General features: G+C 39.9%; 1 protein-coding gene across 5 annotated transcripts in view; it reads right to left on the bottom strand.

Annotated features, from left to right (window-relative positions):
- The window catches only part of SLC45A4 (solute carrier family 45 member 4), an 85,577-nt gene that overhangs the window by 10,572 nt on the left and 52,841 nt on the right, over positions 1-22,164 (bottom strand). For all 5 annotated transcript variants that reach the window (XM_023921596.2, XM_023921591.2, XM_023921592.2 and 2 more), the window contains one exon: positions 1,612-1,800. In XM_023921596.2, coding sequence (XP_023777364.2) covers positions 1,612-1,800 — 189 coding nt within the window. The remainder of the gene's footprint in view (positions 1-1,611; positions 1,801-22,164) is intronic.

Below are 22,164 nucleotides of genomic sequence, written 5' to 3'. Positions count from 1 at the left end.
TAAAATGTCTGTGGAAGGAGATGAACTGGCTAAGCTACTGAAAATCAGCTAAATCTCAAGTGCTGATTCCTGCATATTGAATCTTCATTTATACCAAACCCTTTGAAGGCAGAAAACACAAACAGTGCTTTATATCTGCTGGAAACCTGAACAGGGCAGGAGAGAACAGGAGCTGGGTAAGGTGTTCTCCTGGGATATGGCTGTATCATGATTGGGATTAGCCAACCTCTGTGTTCCTGGTTATCCTCCCTGTGACTCCTACTACCAGAGGCCACATAATGAAAGAGGGTCTGATACAGTTTTTCCAGCATCTCCTGTTGGGTTAGGGTTAGGGTTAGGGTTAGGATTGCAAGTAACTGGAGGCTGAGGATAGGAAAGCAAAGAACAAAAACAGACAAAATTTTGTGCTGATTTATTAGAAGGCTTCAAAATAAGCCTATAAACTGAACCTGAGGTTTGCTTTGCTAGTATCAATGGCTCCTGACCTAAACTACTGCATGGAACTGAAAGCTTCTTATCACTTAAAATCTTGTAAGAGGGTTGCAGTCAAACATCCTGCAAACATCTGGAGGAAGAGGAGTAAATTCTGGAGACACAACAACTAAATACAATTGATGACAACTAAATACAATGGATATCAAACCATACAGTCATCCTAGGACAATTCCATATGATAACAATTCAAATAAGTAATATTTATTGTTTGGATAGATTAAAAAAGCATAAACTAAATGTCACCTATATGAATAGCTTGTCCACTGCAGTTTGCAGAGAACTGAAGCCAATCATACAGCATTCCCGTCTGGCTTTAACAGGCTGAGCCAAGGTAACATTCCATTCATTTCCCTCAATTAGTAGACCTGTTTCACAATAGAGCTGCATCTAACCCCAAAAAAGTGAGCCAAGAGGATGTTATTAGGTGCTAAGTTCCTTTTGTTTGTATCAGTCCAATAATTTTGTAAACATTTTCATAAATGTACTTGCTGTCACCTCTCCTACAATAAATTTACAAAGAGATTGTAGATTAAATTAGTAGTAAACTATGTTCAAGGGAAACTATTTTTACCAGCTTTTATGGGGGCTCAGGAAAAATTATTTTCCCACATAGTTTTTGATAAACAAATATTAACTGTGTTCTGGACTTTTTCAATACTGGGTCTAAGAAAAGCACAAGAAAAAGTGAAAAGATAATTTTTGAAATAATGCTGGAAACAGGATGTGTTCCCAGATATGCATTAAAGGGAAAATGGATCACAACAGGAAACATTTCCCTGTGAACAGGTTGCTACAATTTTCCCATGTCAAGGATCAACCAAATTCGTCTCAGCGACTGCAAACATTATGCTGGCAACCATTGTATTAATAACATTGTTATTAATACCAGTTACAGCTACGATTGCACAATGCTCAGCACAGTGCTGTAACTCATGAGTTCAAATAATAACAGGCAAGATGGACAGAGCTCAAGGGCAGGGTTGTGGAGACTTCTTATAATTTTAACATTAAATATGAGGTAAAGCAACTGCAGAACGTTATCTTTACTTCCTACATTAAAATATCAAAGCAGGTACATTAGTAGGGATGCATGTGGGGGATTTCCTTGTTATTTACCTATCACAGAGCCATTAAGGAAAAGTGCAACTCCAAAGAGGACACCAATGCAGAGAGCAAGGATAAAAGGCCGCCGGCGGCCCCAGCTCAGCGTGCAGCGGTCACTGGCCGAACCTATAAGCGGAGTGAAGATCAAGCCCAGGATAGGGCTGAGGAACCAAGTGAGGCTGTAGTATTGTTCAGGAAGACCTGAAACAAAGAAAAAATTATGGAAATGTTATGTGGCACATACCAAACATTTCACTCTATACATGAAGTTTTGTTACAGCATTGAAAACAGTAAATTGAGGGCAACCTACACTAAATTTTCTCCCCGATTAAAAACTCATTTAAGATTCTTTAGCAATGGTTAAAAAAAGAGCTAAGCACAGATCATTTACCTTTCAAATACCTGGGCAATAAGAAGGTAAAACCCGGAGTATTTCTGCTACTGAATCCTCTATCAATTTTTGGAACATAAAACCAAAATATTTTGGGGTGCTTGCAAGCTGCCTGGCTGTCGTATACACAGATCTCCTGCTCAACATATCTTTTAATATTCAAAATTGAACATTATAGCAGTGCTGTTTTAATCTAAGACCACCCCCACAAAAGGGTTACTAAAGATTTAATGGATTGAAAGTGAAGGACAGAATTTGAATGTCTTATGGAATGTCCCATTTCTAGGCACAAAAATGTTTATTTAGAAAAATGAATGACAGACAATAAAACCAACAATTAGCAATTATTCATCAACCTAGATAAATCTAAGGTTTGTTCATCCCCACTGTCTTTGCTTTCTTTAAGAACATAGATGACTATTTATAGGATCAGATGGGGAAAAGTTAAAAATTACTAGATGGCACTTATTAGAAAAAAACAACTTGCTACAAATAATAATTTCTGGAGAAGAAAGAACTCCCAAGCGCTGCTCTCCACACCCCCAGCACGGAGCAGTGGCCTGCAGATGGCAGACTGGCCACAGCAGCAGCCAGACCAGCTCCTCTGGGACCTGCCTCCCGCTCCTTTATCAGCACAGGGCAGGTAACACTCCGACACGGTTCTTAGAAAAACGTTAAAAACAAAACAATCTATTTCTTGCAGTCCAACTGATGCCAAGACAGAAAAACTCAGTGTCTTTATCCCAGGAAGGAAAACAATTTATTATCCAAAGCCATATATGGTGAGTGCGAGCAGTGTTTGACCTTTGCTGGCAAGATCAACCTGTACCTTGTGCTCCCTGTTCAGCACACTGAGGCATCCATTACCAAGCAGGATTATACCAATCCCTGCCCAAAATAGCCTCTCATGCAAATTTGGAAGTCTAATCTGCTGCTGTTTAAAGTAGCACCAAATCTTGACTAGCAACACTAACTTCTTCCATGAGACAGATCAGATTTTCCCAAAAGTGTTGCACATTCTGTGGTGATACAGAGATTATATTATGGAAAATAAGCTATTTTTTGGCATGAGTAACCAATTTCATCATCAGGATTCAAAATACAGGTCTGAGGCCAAGGTCTGTGTGATTTGACTCAACTTTGGCTAATGAACAAGCTAGGAAGTGACAGCTGCCCTGATGAGTCCAGAGTTCTTGGAAGAGACCTGCTCCTGCTGAAACTTCCCAATCTGTGTTTGCCATGAGCCTCGTGCCACAGGGAATGGCATCGTGGTTCAGCCACCTTTCCCTGGTACAGGCAGCTGCAGGCCTGTACTGAGGCCAACACTCCACATCAGTACTTCCCAAGGAACTGGTGACTCCTTTTGCACAGGATTTAGATCTTTAGGAAAGGCCTGTGTTTGTACAGGTGGCACCATGTTCACATCATGATTCAAATCACTATCTCCTGCTTAGCTTTTCCTGCTGTTTGGTGATGCCTTGGCTGACATGGAAGTTTTAGCTGAGACATAACTCTGTGTGTGTTTGCATATTAGACCCAGAGCTCTTGTTCAAGAAGCCACGGTGCCTCCAGACTGCAACATTTATTTGTACCATCCAGCTTCTCTTCATGAACACGATCCTCATCAAAAATGAAAGTTAGGAAGCCAGCAATTCAAGCAGACGTGCAAGGAAAACTTCCATTTCCCTGTGGTTTTAACACTCCCTTTAACTTCACCAGGTTCAACAGCTTCCCAAGCATACAAGCAGGTTCAGGCACCTCATGTTTAACTGGCACCTCACCTGCTCCAGGATGTTGACACTTATCAGTGCCTGAGCTGACTTAAAAATTAATTAATGATGGGGAAGAGGAAACATTTGGTTCAAGGCAAGTAAAACTAAAGGCTGGGCATGAATTCATTGAGGGTGAATGATTTTTCTGCAGGACACAGAAGAAATGGCAACGTGTAAATACTCATCCCATTTTGCCTGCAGAGAACCATCCTGGGAACACTGGTTAAGCACCCAAGGTCGCTACTCTGTGAGGCCAAGTCCCTGCAGGGTCTGTTTCAGACACAGTGAGAGGCTGCAGCTTAACCAGTGTCATGGATCTTTATTGAAATGATCACCAACATCTGGAATAACTTGGTGGCGTTCCACTGCACAAGGGCTGTGTGTTGAAAGCAGACATTTCTTTTCTGAATTATGTTGTGACTTGTGAGTTATGAGCTGGGATGTCTCAATTGAGCTCATCCATCAGTAAACATTTGTGAGAAGCTGGGAAGGTTTTGCAGTAAATCATACAGAGACTTTAAATAAACACGGATGAAGGCTGGCAAGAGCTCTGTCATCAGCCTAACAAGCCTCATCACATCTTATGTGAATAAACAATCAAATAGACTTATTTATATAAATGGACACAAAAATATTCTCTTTTAATAATCCAACATCCACTGAGACAAACAATTTGTTTTAATGGAGACTGTGAGCAGAAACAAGGAAACACTGGTAGATCAGGGACAAGCAATAGGAATATAAATCAGGGATGGCAGGGGTTGGCACAGCTCACTGTCCCTCTGTCCTTGAGGCCACCACTTTGTCTCCAGTCTGCAATGACACCTGTCTGTGGTGTATACAGATCTTAACAACAACAACAACAAAAAGTTCTGGAAACACACAAACCATTTGAAATGACTTTTGCAGAGAATTAAAAACTGTTTACAAATATTTCTCCTTCAGCTGTAAAACCTTCACATTTCTAAACTGGACAGATATTTTTTAATGCTTTATAGACACAGCCAACTGTCATAAAAATGTCCTAAAATTGTTAAAAAAACATTCAGTACTTGACTTCAAGTACTTTCAAGATCAACTTTGCATGTATAACTCAAAATCAGATTAAGGTCTGGCTTGATTTTACAGGTCAGGAAGAGGAAGGAAAAAAGGTTTTCTACCCAATCTTTAATACATGACTAAAATTAATGAGTTTTATCTTTCCATGCATGAGTCAGAGGAGAGAGACTGAAATGCTTTCTTGGAAAGAATTTATTTTTACTTATTGCAAAGGGTGATCTTCCTAACATCTAAGTACTATAAATAAAAACCTAAATCTAAATATTTACAGTGAAAATGGCATACTTTGCAGAAGACATGAATCTCAGTGATTTCAGAACAGAGACATGGATGTAGCTTTTATGGAAGGGTAAAAAGGACACTTGAAACCCCAAGAACATTATGTTTCAAGATTCTTCTTTAGAAAAGCCACTTTGATATTTTTCTTATTGAACTACTCATTAGCAGCCAAAATATCTATCTTTAGAAAAAGAGGCCATGATAAAAATCTATACCAGAATTAATAGCCCCACGCCAAGAAAAATTTCTTTTAAATTTAGAAGAATTTCTAAAAAAGCTTTGAGTGCTTCCCCAAGTAAACAGGAAAGGGATAACTTTCAAGGGAAACATGAGCTATTCCCACAGATTGGGTAATGGCAGGGATCACTGACATGAGCACAACCTGCTTTCTCTCTTGCTGGAGAAGCCATGCCATGGGACTGCTTCCATATGCTAAGTGGCAGGGTCCTGATAAATTGCATTCCAAGAGTAAGCCAGCAGTTTATAAAATCATCATGTGTGTTTTACATACAGTTGTGCAGAATTCCAAACTGTTACCATTTATTAAATGATGTGTATGGCTTTGCTGTAAGTATGTAAACTGTGAGACTGTCACATCAGAATTTAGTTGGTTACTCAAGTGGAAACTGAGTGGGGCTAGAGAAGACTCCTGGCAGGAAACAGGTGCACATGAAAACCAAAAACAAGACAGGAAAAAAATTAATCTGCTGTTGGGAGAATACCCTTCTGAACCTGACAGACACCTCACCTGAGCAATGCACAGGCAGAGAGAGCAATCATTGTAGCAATGGGCAGGAAATCCTTTTGTGTTTGCTTTCTAGATCTGAAAGTTGAGATGTGTGTTGGTAAGTTCAGTCTGCCCAATGAACCACAACTCTGAAGAACTCTAGTGCCCAGAAGTCTTCTCTCTCTGTATAGATTTAGGTGTCACCTCTGATGTCTCTGCTCAGCATTGTTGCTGGGAAATCAGAGTTTTGTAAAGCTCATAGCCATGTTCCACCAGGAATTTTCCAGGAAAGAGCTTTCTGAGGCACTGAGCACGACCTCCACTGTTCCATGAAGTGAGACTTCAAAAGGTACCTCACAGATGCTCTTCCTAAAATTCACCCTTCATGCTGGCAGAATCTGCAGGACCTTCATAATTTCAACAGTAGGTTGCTTTAGTGCTAGACATTTTCATATAAATGAGAACATTCCAGACAGACAAGGAGAACTCCAACCCCAAAATACTATGCTTCCCTTAAAAGAGGCTGTTCTGGTTTTAGTATCTTGAATGTCTGCATATATGATATGCATATTTAGGTTGGCGTGCGTGATTTGGCAGGAGAAGCAAAAAAAAAGAAAAAGACTGAAAACTGAAATTCTTAAAGAAATTGTGTGTATATGTGTATGTGTGTGTGTCTGTGTTTAAACAACAGAAATCCCCCTAAGTCTTCCAGAGGTTTTCTGCCTCACAAGGATGAGCTCTAAAAATGAAACTTTATAAAAATTCTGTCTGCAAGGGTGTTAGAAAGTTGAGGAAGGTAATTGCATATCCTAATGGTTCCTTTCTCTGTATATGTATGCTGCTAAACCAACAGAATGTCACCATTTTATGCAATATTTTAAAATGGGAAGGCAGTTCAGAAGGCAGCTGAGGCAGGAAAGACAACAGTAAGCAGAAATGTATAGACAGAAGGAATGTTTTGACACCAAGAAGTTCCTTTTGACGCCCCATTCAGTGGCAAGGGCTCAGCTGGGGGGTGTATTTTAAATAAACTTGGCTATGGTTACGTGCTGGGCCAGCAGCCCTGCAGCATCCAGTTTCTGACGTGCACAACAGATGCACGGATGCTGGCTTGGACTGAATTTCAAGGCAGCACAGCCATGAGACTGTCATCCATGTGACAAGCTGTCCACAACCTCTTACAGCCAAAAGTGAAATGTCCCAACTGCTAAGAGCTGCTGCACCTGCCTAGAACAGGCCATGGCTCGGCTGGGACTGATTCTGTATGGCCAAGAGTGGTTCCACACAGCCTTTTTCAAAGGCTGCTGAGACCCACAGACTCAAAGGCCAAAGCAGCTGCATCCCATTACCAGTTTAATGCTGTTCCTTTATTTTGTCTGTAATTTTCCACCTCCACACTTGCCTTGCCAGGTAGCAGCTCTTACAGCAAACGCCATCCGCCAACTTGGAAAAGCACCCTGGTGGCCTCACGGGGGAGGAATAATAACTGGAGGATTATTATTTAGCCTTTTACTGACAGCTAATCTGAGGAAACACCAAGGAGGGAAAAAACATATTGGATAAACAAGGTTAGTATTTGTGGTGTGAACTGAATGTGGAGCAGGTCACAAGGCAGACTCAGAAGTCTCATACAAATCAGTGAGAAAAAGAGCAAAACACAACAACAGCTTCTGTTACGAGTGACGACTGCCACTGAGACCCTTGTAATATGGCATTTCCCAGCCAGCTACAAACAAACAGGACACTGGCTTCTAGTAAATAAGGGTTTGTTTTTTCCCAGACAAAAAAAGTGCCCAACAATAGTGGGACCAGCACTGCTCACGGTTCACAGGAAATGCTCACTGTGTCACCATCAGCCTAAGGGCTGCGTGAGGTCACGAGTTACATGGAAGAAAGATTAAGTCACATGCAGCAGTTTCTATTCAAAATCTCTTTTTGATAAGTTCTATTGGGGGAAAAATAGTTCTTTATAAACTTAACAATAAGATCTGATATGGGAATAGGATGCTAAGGTCCTATTTTCATTTGTTAGAAATCATCACCTAGAGACTTGTTTATACACTTTAAATAAACACCATACAAATTTCTGAACGAACACAAGAAGCTGTCATGCCCTGCAAATGCTTTCTATTCCACAATTTTGTAGCAGCAAATACTGTGTGCTGCTAAAAATATTTCACATTGATCTGTTTAAAACTGCATTGCTTATACAGTCTGCTTTGTTTAGATTATTTTTGAGGAGTGTACCAAGCAGAACCAATGTTTGTCAAAAAGCTGTGAAAAAGTTCGAACTCTGGTATCTGCTTTTCATCTTATACACAAAAAATTATACAAACAACTGCAAACTCAAGCAACTTAGCTTTGGAGGATCTATATCGGGGTAGGGGTTTCAGAATAATTTCATAAATTCAGCCAAATATGCATTCCCTTATATTAAAAATACAAACTTGCCACACATTTGTGTTTCCCAGAGGAACTGCAAACAAGCTGCAATGCCTGTTTTGACACCATGAAACTTTGACCATATATTCTTTGCTTCTTGCTATCTCCTCATTTTAGGACTTTTAATGGCTTAGACTGGGAGCCTGAGCTGCCAGAGAAAACATACCTGAGCCAACATATGTTGAACCAATGCACTGGAATAGGCCTGACTGGTGGTCTGTGCACTAATGAGGTACAGTCAGCACTTGTAGAGTTTGTTGCACCCATGAGAAACCACATTCTAACTTCTGGATTGAAACAGGAACTCTGGCCAAGAGGAAAGGGCTAAAAAAAAAGCACAGTAATTTCTCCTGGTGCCCATTATCATGATCTGAGCAGTGAGAGTACAAGCTTTTAAGAAAGAAATAATTTCAAGTACTTTTTGAAATTGGAGTCTGGTAGCACATAAGACAGTCTCTAATTTGCACCCCTAATGTAACAGTCTCACAGCTGCTGGGGTGCACATATGAAATGAAGCATATACAGGACTTGATTTTTAGGTGAAAATTTTGCTTTGCATTCAGTGACTCCTGCCCAGCCTGTATAAGGCACTTGCTCAAGCTTGTCCAGAAGCTGCTTGGAAGAAGCAGCAAACAGCACTGGTGAAAATCTGACCAATACTTCTGATCACAGGGCTCAGTTCAGTTGCAAGAGAGCAGGTGGAAGAACTCAGAACAAAACTGCGAAGTTCTTCATTGCTGCTTAGCTTCCTACATTAAAATGATTGCTTGCCAAGCTGTCAGGCATCTTGATCAGCGTCTCAGGAACAATCTACTGCATAAACAGCACCTCAAAACTGTGGCTTCAATCTTCCCACTGGTAAAATTCACATCCTGAAATTCCTCTTGTGCCTGTCGAATCAGAGCTCTTGTGCTTAGCCTGCAACATTCACGAGCTGTCAGCACATTATCCACATCTCACAGGCAGGAGTACTGAGCACTGCAGGAACACAAACATCACCCACTTGCAGGCAGTCTCTCCCCTCCCTCATCCCTGTCCTGGTTAGCTCTTGTCAGCAGGGATGGCTGCACAAGGGCTGGGATGCTGAGCTCTCAGCTCACTCAGCTGCTCTGTTACTGCTCTGGATCAGATACAGGGCTGCCTCTGTGCAAACAAGGAATTTTTTGTGGGACACAAGACTGGAGGGATAAAACAAAATTTCTTCATTGGATGGGGTTATGGGCACTGAGGAGAGTGATAATCAAGGGAACAAATGATCAATAGGAATATTGCAGAGACATAAAAAACATGGCACTGCAAAAACCTGACATCCAAGGGAAAAATGCAGAAAATTCCTTCAAAACTACCAGCAGAAGTCAGCTGCAGCCACCCTGGAAAGGTCAGGAAAAACCCAGAGGACCAGAGACACTTTGCAGGGGAGAGGGCTGAGGCAGTATATCTTCTAGGACAGGAACCTGTTTCCTGCATTGCTATGACATTCAAACCTTCTGCAGCACATTCAGGCCTTTAAAATGCACACATTTTTCTGCTTTAGTCACTCCCTATCATGAGGACAAGACTCTAGACAAAATCTGCATCTACATTAGAGACACAAGAACAAATAATTAATAGGAAAATTAAAATGATGACATTAGGTTAGAGATGTAGGAAAACTGTCTGACATTTCCTCAAAACTTGTATTTTGAATTTTAGATTTCCTTAGGAGCTGGATGCAGATAAGTCAACATTGTTACAGCAGAATTAACTTTCAAAAATTTGGTAACTATTTCATGCCATGTCTGCACCTGACTAGAGCCATTCATTTTGAAAGACCAGCTAAACTGGTAATAAAACAAAGCCCTGGCTCTTCAACAGCTTCAGTACAGAAATATTAGTGTGGTGTTTCACATACGGAGTTCTGGAGGTGTTTTTAAGCTGCAGAAGAGCAATATCTTCTTCTGGCAAAGCTATTCTGCCTTTTGAAACTATCTATGCAATAGCATGCCAGCAGCAACCACGGTGGGTTAAATAATGCTTCTGGAAAATGGAATTAAGGAAATAAGTGACAGGCTTCTTAAAGGATTTCATCATCCAGCTCTCCCATTTTCTGTCTCTGCTCAATTATTGCTTCTCAACCTCCTACAACTGTCCTCCCCTTCTCATATTTGGCAACTGTGGGAGTCGTTAGTGTTTCATTAAGCTCTGCTGCTGCTCGGCTGTTCTGCCAAAGTTGTAGAAAGGTTTATGTGGCTTTCCTGACAATTTCTGGTTTATAACCCAGTTTTATGGTGCTGTGTCAGGAAAGAGAACTGTATGTTAAGAGAAGTGAGCCAAAGGTATGTGTGGAAGGGAAAGAGGGGAAGTAAAAGCCTGGGAACAGCTGAGGTTTGAGGCATCAGAGTGAGAACACATGGGCTGATCTGCAGGCAGGCAAATGTGATTTTCCTTTCAGCATGATCACAAACGCTGTCAAGCAAAGCTTTTAAAGCTTCCATTATTTATTTTAAAGTTTCCAACCCTCCTACTAACCTACTTCCAGAGGGGTAACCTATGGTAATTCAGGTAGAAGACTGCATCTAGCTTACTGCCTTTATAATAATCCAGTTTCCTACTTCCTAATCCAATATTGACACATGTCTATTACTTGATTTATTTGCTACTCCTGCTGCTGCAGAATAATAATAAAAAAATGCATATGCAATCAAACAAAGCAATGCATATGACCTGCTCTGCTCAAGGAAAGGTCAAAGAATCTACAATTGCCGTTGTAGATATTTTCTTTTACTGTAGCTAATTAGCAATTCCTATAGGTTCCACTGAATTATATCCTTATCAAATCCACAGTATTTATTTTTGCCACGGTACAGCATAAAGTGCCAGCTTTATTTAAGACAGAAGCTGAACCTTTTATGCCCAAACAGTGAGAATACTAAACAAGCTTTCCCTGTGCTGCAGCAGGAAAATAAGCTGCAGGGAGAACAAGGAAACACAACATTTCCAAGGGCTCCCATCTACTGCTACAGCTAATTCTCCCAAGTTTTCTAGATTATCTGTGCCATCCTTTTTGGCTCTTGGGAAACTTGTTTTTAACTTTACTTGCTCTCTCACTTATTGACCAATATTTAGAAATATATCACTTTGACACTAATAAGAATTTTGCATCACAGCGTTTAATGAGCTGAAATGGAATATAGATTAAATCTGATGCAAGTTCCAGTGTGCTGAACCAGCACTAATAAAAGAACTTCTTTTTAACCACCACTGTAGAGCAGTTTTAAGAGTATAACAGAGGTGTTTACATCAAGTAAAAAACTGAAAACTTTCTTCAGAGTTCTGAAACAACACAGGTTGTGTTCTGTATCAAAGAACCACCCAAGGCTGATTTCACAAAGTCAGGGTATTTATTCCTGTCTCCTGTTGCTGGCCAGTTAAGCAAGCTGCAGACAACAGGACTTGAAGGTCACATACACAACATCAGCATCTATTTCCCTTCGCTCCTAAATGTCTAAATGTATGCAGGCTCATGTATGAATGCAGCAATCAATAAGCTGTTTCACCACACTGATCCTTCCCTCGCCCTTTTAAAAGGCATCAGCCGTACGTGATGCCCCACTTGGGCTCGGCGCATTACGTAACGCTGCAGCACTTCCCGCTCCTCTGGCTGCAAGATTACACATCAATTACTGTGACATGTGTTGCCTGAAGAGATGCAGCATCCCAGTTTATCCAAAGCTCAATAGGGTTTTTCATCATTGTTTCTAGAATATCGACAAATTTATAAATACAGGACTTTGGCTTGAATTCCTTGAAAATTCCCAAATCCAAGAGGTTCTTAAAGCACAACAGAAAATCTTTCAGTAACCTGTTCCACTAATCAACAGTGAAGCTTTTGTTGCAGTGATTAATGCATTAATACCCTGGAATATTACTTACCTCTATTTACATGGCTGAGCCAAATCCTAACCAAAAACTCATGTTAACCCCTAGTTTTAACTCCAAGTACAGACAAACCTGAACTGTTAACTCTGGGTATTTAACCCAGATTGAAGGAACACTCCCAACTCTTAAAAAAGTCTGGCCAACAAACAACTTTTCACCTTATGAACAAGTTTTTAATTAAAATCATTCTGGCTTAAGGGAGACCTATTCAATATGGGGCTGCCTAGCAGCACCACGAGGCAGCAGTAGGTGCAGCCTGTGCCCTCTTTGCTCTGGTGCTGTTCTGCTCTGCAGGGCAAAGAGTTTGTGCCCAAAGGAAGCTTTGAGTACCATTCCACACTGCTCTACTCAGACCTCAAGGGTAGGGGAAAGCCTGATTGACATAACTAAGCAAGAACAAGATGAACAGCAGGGCTAGGAGATCCAAATTTCTGGGACTTGCTCATGGCCAAGACTTTTAAACCACCATTGTAGCAAACACTGGGCTAGAAGGCATCATGAAGATATTAATTCCTATTCACTGCAGCAGAACTTTCCCCTGATGTGTCTGCTCCACCCCACCAACTCCCAGACCCTAGGGAATCATAGAGGATATGGTTCACCCTGCCAAACAAATGACTGGCATATACATAGTCCAGAATGGCACCTGCTCAGTGTATCCAGGAACAGAACTTGCAGAAAGAAAGCAAGCAGACTTGAGGGAAGCCAAAAAAGTATTTTTTTGTTGAGCAGGCAGCTAGACAGAGTCTGGGCAGCAGAATATTTGCGCCCTGGAATCACAAGCAGCAAAGAAAACAGTTCATTTCCAGCCTCAAGAGTAAAATGCAAGGAGCTTATCTCTGCATATTGATAAAAATCATTCTTTCCTTCCCCAGTTTTTAGACTTGACTACATACTTGGAAGTCACATGAAAACAGTGACTTAAGGAGGTGTTTTCTGGCCTGTGTAGCCCTGCAGACACCATCTGAGAACCTTTTTCTTCCCAGGGATTAGTGACCAGACAGCTGATCTTTACATTTCAGCAGGGATCACATTTTCATAGTCCTTTTAAGGGTCAGAAGGTAGTGCAGATTCTATAATTACCCTGGTTGACCCAACAGAAAAAACCATAATACCTAATAAACATTATATCTACCCAATATGCACTTCATATTCCAAAAGCCATTTCCCCCCCAAACTGCCAGAGAAGAAAAAAGGTGAATTGATCCTACCTACACTCCTCCTTAGGCTATTGACATCATGCAGCCTCAAAATGCTTTACTTCCCTTTTCAATATTCAAAGCCTCCCAAAAAGGCACCATTCTCAGGACAGGCTTACAACAAGAGTATTGTTAATTGTTACCATGCTGAAAAATCAACCTCATGGACTTTGCAAAAGCTTTTGGACCACAAGTTTGTTTATGACAGGAATAAACACTGTGCCTGGGATCATTTTGGTCACGACTGTGCTACTGGGAAACTCTACCAGAAAGTCCCTCAGCAGAGAGTGGTAACACAGCATTTGCTTTTAAACTATTGGCTGTTTTAAAAGTGTTGCTGAATTATGTGAATGAATATATAAAGAAACGTGCTGATTCTTCTAACTCATTATTCATTGTTTGCTTTAAAAAAAAAACCCAAACAGGCGAATTTTGCAAATAACCTATCCTAAGCCCCTAAAGAGAAACTGCATTCCTCTACCCAGTTGCCTTTATTGAGGTTAATTCCTCATGTGGCTACATCAAGCGGAACAGAAATCCTATTAGCGATTTCCCCGTTTGCTGCAACAAATGAACAGCATGTTGGAGTTTGCAGGCACAGTTTTCCATGTACATTGCTCCAGGAAAAACATTGCAGTTCATCAGAGGTTGTAACAATCTCTAGATGAAAGAATGAGGACTATCAAAGTGAGAGTTTTAATCAACTGAAGATTTTCCCTGCCAAAAAAATGTGGGTTTTCTCTGTATCTACTCATGCCATCAACCACCTGCCTCGTGGTAAAGCATTATAGAAAACCATCCTCTCAGATGAAATTTTGGGATTGATTAAACACAGTCTTGGTGTTTATGGAACCTGCCTCAAACTTTCAAACTTTCCTAACTTGCATGTTTTGGCTTGAACATTAACTTACATGAAACACGTTCTATACATGTGCAGGGGAGATTTAAAAGCAGAGCTGCTTTCACAGTGAAGTCTTCTAAATTCTAGTTAATAAACCCCTTGATCTTAGTATTTTGAGCATGCAGAGTCATACTACAGGGCTGCTCTCATTGGAAATTTTAGTAACTAGAGCACAGTCTCAGGCATCACTCCAAATAACTCACTGTGTCCTAGAGAAGTGACTCTCCCACCCTCATTCAGCGGTTTAAAAATTATACAACTGCATTTATATGTGAAGGATAATGAGATCCATGGAGTCCCTTTGCACAAAATAACGGGAATTGATAGTCTGGAATAAAATGTAGTAATACAAGATGAGTAAGACTTGTTACTGCAGACTCTGAAATGTGATTTTCACTCACGTGTATTATGTTGCCCAATCAGTGAAGCTACATGTGGAAGGATAAATTTACCAACAAAACCTGAAGTTAAACAAGCAGAGCACACCAGCACAAAAGACAGCAAATATTTCCTTTTCAAATGTGCAAATTATGAGAGTTAGACCCCACTGGGGAGGAAGCAGGACAGAACTGTATTCCAACAACCAGACAAGTATTTTTATTATATTGTGAAAACCAGATTTCTTTTATATCACTCTGTAATGTGTAATTTAAATAATGATATATATTATATATATAATAATGTAATTTTTTCTTGCCATTTAAACTTGTAACAGAATGGAACAAATTATACATGTATATATAACATACATGTACACATTATTATATATAATATAATGTTACATATACATTATTTATACATAGATTCAAGTTATGTAAGTTACAGGTGCAACAACACAGCATTATTCAGTCATCCAACAAAGAACCTGAATAATTTTTAAGATTCAAACCTAAATAATTTGCAAGATTTGGCAATCCTTTAATACCTGAAAAGTTGTACCAACCTCCCCTCCTGAAGGTTACAGCTCAAAAACATTTGAAAACTTATTTGAAGACATTTGCCACATCAACAGGGTAGGAATACACAGTGCAGAAAAATAACCTTCCTCTCTAATTATCTCCATAACCTCTGGCACACGCTGACTGCTCTCCAGACCGATGGATTCCCTGGCACAAAATTTATGACGCATGACTTTGACTACCCAGAGAAGGGGGAGCACTTGGTAGACTATTGCTTAATTAAATTACAGAGAAAGAACCACCCTCAGCCTTTTAACTGATTACATACTCTTATTTTTTCATGCCAACCTCAAATATCCTGAAGGCTCCCCTGTGCACTTCCTGAGCTTCTCCACTGTTACACAGCGAGACTGTACTGGGGGGACCCAGTAAGTCATTGAGGAAGGGGTGTCAACACTGCTGCTCACCACAGGTCTAGCCATGATCTCTGAGATGTCAGCCAGTTTGGGCTTTAAAACTGTGTTTCCTCTTAGTTGTAACAGAAAGGAAAGAAAAGAATTTAAGTTTTGTTTTAATTTCATACAGATGACAAAGTTTCCTTCTGCCCTTATTTAAGGTCAGTATTAAGTAACATTATTTGCTTTGTGTTTGAGGGGTAGGTTTGGATTGGATTTTAGGAAAAAATTCTACCCTGTGGGGCCCTGGCACAGGTTTCCCAGAAAAGCTGTGGCTGCCCCACCCCTGAAAACATCCAAGACCAGGTTGGGTGGAGCTCTGAGCACCCCGGTCTAGTGGAAGGTTTCCTGCCCATGGCAGAGGGGTGGAACTGGATGGTCTTGAACGTTCTTTGCAGCCCAAGCCATTCTTGGGATTCTATGTTACAAAGGCATTAATATCAGGAATACCCAAACCCTTTTTTCCAAAGCAGCACATGTAGTGCAGAACCACTACAGAGGCGATAAACTGACACCAAAGTCTAGCAACCAGAAAGTTACTTGTTTAAAGTTTTGCAGAATAATGACTTCAGGGGAGAAAAAAAGATCAAAGCACAGTGCATTTGCTCTTCTTTCCTGCTGCAGCTTGGAAGAAAACAGCAGATCAGCTATTTCAGAGACATCCAATCACTGCATAAATTGTTTAAATTGCAGCTGAGTATGATAAACAATCATTTTGAAGTCACCTGATGCAGTCCATATAAGACAGCAGGAATGCCTGTAATGACTCTTCCTTGCCAGAAAATGTCTGGCTTGGTAGGACACTGACCGTGACTTTCCAAATCAGGCAAAGAAAACATAATGAATACCACAACTGTCTCCACTACAACTAATTAACCCCAGTAAACAAACATAATACCCTGAATCTGAATACTCAAGACACTTTGGTTTAAATTCATGAAAGTTTTTCCCAGAGTGGCCACGTTTAATACTAATTTTAAAATATGTAATTTAATATTTATTTTCCTGCCACCTACATGAACTCTTAAGGGCATGAACTTGATCTCTGTTCTCCAAAGAAATACTTTACTTTCCAGAAGTGTCCAGATATAACATTTGTAAGAGGTATTAAAACACTTCCAGATCAAGAGCTCATTTAAAGCAGGATATTTTTGGAATTTGCAGATTATAATGGGGGGAGGGTAGGAGAGTAGGCTCAATTCTGATATACTGAATTATTAAAAGACCATTGTTTATAGAGCAGCACAACTGATAAAAGCAGGAAATTCATGTTTTTATACAGCCAATACAGAGAACACATAGAAAATGATCCAAGTCAGTTTATCACTTGAGCCAGAAAAAACAGACACTGGGATTCAGGGGAGGACAGAAATTCAAGGTGAAGATGATCTGAGCAGAAGTTATACAAAATTTACTGGCATAATAAAAACAATTGCACTGCCTCATGATGGGACACTTGCCAGAGACAAAGCTGATACCAAGGACAGAACCAGGCCATTATGAGGACTGAGCCTTTCTGTTTATCCTTCCCCATATCAGCACCTCCATGGAGAAAAGTATTCTTGCTCTGGAAGTGTGTTAAAACATTTTTGAGCCAAGTGTGGAAGCTCCCTTCTCACACAGAGTACTCCCAAAAGTCTGGAAAGATGGTACAAAACTGTAGCCCAGCAGTCACCATTCCCTAAAAATAATAGAAACTCAGATTCAAATTCTTCAGTTTACATGCTCTGCATCTACTGCACTGCAAAAAATTCACCTGGAGGCTCCAAATGAAGATCACCAAACGTTAACAGAGTTGGGCTCATCTGTTTTGGAAAAATCTGTACCTGTGCTCCTCTGTACCCAGCTACTCAAGACTTCAGGGAAAGGAAGATGTTTATGGAGTTACATGAGCTATAGAGGTTTATCCAAACCAATGCAGACATAATCCATAGCATGGATTTTCCCCTTGCATTAAATATTATCAAGCTGAATCAGTAGCACAAAACATTTCCAATAATTTCTTGCAAAACAGCCTGCAGGAAGTATATCTGAAACCTCTTCAGCTGTTGTTTGGTTAAAAGAGGATGATTAAATGGGGTCCCAGAGGAGCATCACAACAGACTCTTGCAACAAGCACATGGGAGACTAAGGAAACAGAGCTTGAGGGGCTGCAGTTCTGACAATCCTATATTAAAACATTACATGAGTTGGACTGCTGATGGTCTTTTCATTTCCAAAATGGCTTTAATTCTATTTCCTTGAAAAGTAAGGCTCCTGTTCACTAACAAGTTCCCAGCTATTCCCTTTTCATAACCCTTCTCACAGACCACATTCAACAGAAACCCACTGAAGCTGTGGGGTTGCCAGTTCCAATGCTGGGCATCCAAATCTCAGTTCTGCATCTGTAACTCTCTGCCACCAGAACCCCATCCAAGAGCTGAAAGGTTTCTGTTTACACCAAAGAACAGGCAACTGCCTGCTGGAAAATTGCCCTGGTGGCAATTACTTTGTAATAAGGAGCACGGAAGCACTATCGTGTTTCACCTGTTATTGCTATGGCAAAGTTACCTCTCAGTCAGAGCTGGGGGCCAAACTCAAATTCTGAGCAGAAAAACTCATGCATGTACATGCAAGGTTTCTCCTGACATCCTGGATGTTTAGACAGAAGTATAAAGAGATGTTGGGCATGTGGGTGGAAAGCAGATTAAGAGGAAGGGTTTAGGCTAAGAAAGACATTGTCTAAATGTGCGTTTAAAACCACTCAATTTTTAGCACATTTCCAGGAGGCCAAAATCTGTCCCTACTTTTCTCATATTTTCCCTACTACTCACAGGAAATCCAGGGATTCTGCAGTTCCTTTATTCTATCTGCCCATTTCTACTGTAGAACTACCCTTGAAAGCAGCAGAAAGGCTTGCATTGAGTCTCACAACAAGATGGGTCTGGTATGTGTGAGAGAAAAGAATTTCAAGTGAATTTGGTGACCCAAAGACAAGATAGATGCAAAAACCCTGTTTACAATAGACTGAAAAAATAATTTAATGCTATTGGCTGATACTAAAATTTAAAAAATGCTTTAATTTAATATGGTCTCATATGAAGTTCACCACCATTAGCTTCTAGCAGTGATTAGTCCTTATTTCTGTCCTTTACTAGATCTTTGGGCAGGAGAAAACAAATTTGGGAAAGAAGGGGAACAGAGATCTCAAAGTACACCTAAGTCATGCCAAACAGTTTAGGCTCTCCTAACCCTAACTCCAGATAAAAGGTAGGCAGCATGCTGCACAGGAAATATTTATAGGTAGGAAGAAGCAGCTACATAAGGATAGAGATGTACATTTCCTTCTTAGATAGTGATTATTTTTGGAGGCTTCAAGCTCTTCTGTCAAATCACAGACTAAAATGTCTATTGCTGCAGAAAAAGAAGTATTTGAAGAACAGAGGTGACAATGAAATCAAAAATTGCTTTTAAACCTCCAGCCTTCACTGACAGCCTGCCTTTTTACACAGTTTGCTTTACCCTGCACTGGGCTGCTTCTATCAACTCACAGTTTTCAGACCTGCTCATATTTCTTGTGTCACATACTGGTCACTTGCTCTGACCTCAGACCACTCAAACTCTTAAAATGAAAACTTCTGAGGATTCAAAGAGTGGTCATGCAACAGTTTTTACTGTGAACACTCTTTATGCCAGGGGAAAAAACCACCAAACCACATTAACATTCCCACAGTACACAATTAAAAGCTCAAGGAATTCTCTTAAAGATTTGGAATGGGAAAAAGCAGCACCATAATAAGTATGAATCTTATTTTAGAAGTAGCTTCTCCAGCAATCCTTATTCAGCCAAAATAAAAAGGGAACACAAAGTTACCTATTGGTAAGTAGTAATAGGAAACATATTTCATGCTATGGGAGAAGCCTCTGAAGCCATTTGCACTCAGCTTCCCTCTCCTAGAAAGGCTTTTCATCCAAACTCAGAGTCTATAGGACCCTAGAGCCAGCAGGAATCCTCACATTACCCAGCTGAAAATCTGCCATGTGTTATCAGTGGTGCCTCTGAATGCCAGATTCAGTGTTACTTAAAGAAAAACAGAACATTGATATAAAAAAAGCTGTATGGAACAGCTATTGCACAACTGCCAAACCGCATGGCATTTGCCTTTGTATGGAAATACAGAACATGCTCCTAAACTGCCCCCAGGAATTAAAAATCTTAACAGTTCCATAGCATCTTTCTTTTAAAGGGCCTTTAAATATATCTGGAACCCAACCTTCCACTAAGGCTATCTGTGTTCAAAATCTGTGCTGCTATTGCTTCGAGCTCAAAAGATATTTTATGAAAGAGTGATACATGATATGAAAGCCTGATTTGCTTGTTAGTTTTAAAAAAGTACAGTAAAATTAGTCTTACACAACCCCTTAGTGGGCATAAAATTAGTCAATAAGTGAAAAAAGATGGATGGGGAGGTTTTACAGAACAATTAACATTTGCCTCAGGCACAGTATTTGCAGTCTTATACACTCCACCACATGAGATGTGAATACAAACTTTACATGATCTTACAGACTACCTCTAAAGCTAACAAGGCTTAAAAAAAGATTTAATTGTTTATTATTTCTGGATCCACTGTATTTTCAATTCTTGCCCTCAGGTTAGCTGTGTTACAGCCCTCTCTTGGGACAGGTCAGCTTTCAAGCCATTAATTCTTCCAAAGAGAAATTCAGATCCTGCAGTTCACTTCCAGCATCAAATGCAGCCACGCCTGGGAGCACAGATGTAGCTGGACTGAAGAGAAATTCAACCTTGGAAGTCAAAGGACAGGTTACAGCAACTCAGTTTCTTCTTGGTTAGAGAAGGTAAGGTAGGACACAGCTGAAATGGAAGATGCAGCTTTGCAGAAAGGCAGTTAAAAATACATAACCTTAATGTAACCTCTGGCAGAGATGAGGAATAAACTCAACTACTCAAGCTGAGCTGAAATAGACTCAGTGCTGCTTTGTGTTGAAGAGCTTCCTCCATCTGCAAGAGGCTTTCCAGCCATTCAGCTCTTTTTCACTTAAATTATAGGCAGCCTCTAGCAGCCCATCTAACCCTTTGCTCTGTTCTTCCTCAAGAGATCTTTCAGGTTTTTAGATTTCCTTTGATGTCAGGCTTAGCCTTAGGAAGGCTATCCGTTTCCACACTGAATTGAGTCAGCAATTGATACCTTAATTCCTTTGAAGAAACAGACCTAGAAGCCAATTCATCTGTAACATTTCATGCTTGGTTTCTAAATACATCTCCATAATCTCCCTTTACCTACAAGCATTCTTCTCAGGCAGGTATCAATACTACATTTCAATGGGGAGAGTCGCTACTGCAAACTAAAAGAGTTCACTCTGGAATATTAAATCTCTTTTGCATAATGAGTTCTCAGCTACCACAGAGATTTCTCAGAATCAGCAGTTTGAATTATTGCTTAACACACTTTTTCCATACTGGCAATTTCACATGAACTAGATTTCAAGACCCCTTATGCACAGTCTGCTAAGCTTTAGGCTGGATGAATTTTGAATGTTAGATAATTATTTTTTATGAGATATTATATCTAAATACTTTAGCTGTAAAATAACAGCCCAAACCCCTGAACAGCTTTCCTACATATGAGACTAGAGCAACTACAGCATTTTGCTGATTTGAAAGGTTTTAATGAGAAAAATAATTTCCAAGCAAAAATAAACTATGGTGTTCTGCTCAGCCTTTCTTTTTAGTAAAATCTAATAATTTTACTAAATTATTAGCAATGAAATCCTCAATTTCCAGAAATTCTATTCTTCAGTGTTATTGCCTAAAAAGAACACTAATGCTCAGAGTTAAGCTTAAAATGACCAACTTCAATATTTAATGTTAGACTAGCCAATGTTTACTACAAGAACCCATTAACTCTCACAGTAAAACAGTGATGCCATCCCAGAGAGGCACTAAGATATGAAATGCATAAAATCCACAGCTATTCCTGCAGCACACCAGACAAACTTCCCTAAACTTAAGTGACATTATAAAGGTAAGCAACACATGTAAACTAATTTTCCTTATGTTTTCTTGTGAAACTATGAAAATGTACATGGATATTTGTAAAGAACAACACTGTAATATATTTAATTTATGCAGGGGAATGAGGAACAGCTCTGGTGCTGACAGTCACTTCTGTGCCTATTAACTATTCATAAAAAACTCAGTAACATTGAAAAAGCCTTTGAAGCAACAGTAAAGGCTTGACAAAGCTTTTATCATATTAAATATAAAACTTGAAATTTCATGTTTAGAGCTACCACTACTCATTAGTCAGACAGTGAGTTTTTCATGCTGAAAACAGCAACCACCCCAAGCAACAAAATACAGGTATTTTTTTCTTCCACAGTCCCAATGAAACCAACATGGATCCAACCTTTCAGAAGAGCTAAAAGAGATTTACATCTTGTATTAAAACCAAATTTTTGTTTAAACTGAAGTAGAAATAATCTGAAACTACCAAGTTTTGTATTTATTAATGGTTTAAA

The sequence above is a fragment of the Cyanistes caeruleus genome, chromosome 1, assembly GCF_971803275.1.
Source record: "Cyanistes caeruleus chromosome 1, bCyaCae1.hap1.1, whole genome shotgun sequence".
Taxonomy (NCBI): domain Eukaryota; kingdom Metazoa; phylum Chordata; class Aves; order Passeriformes; family Paridae; genus Cyanistes; species Cyanistes caeruleus.
This window is presented reverse-complemented; position numbering and strand designations above follow the sequence as displayed.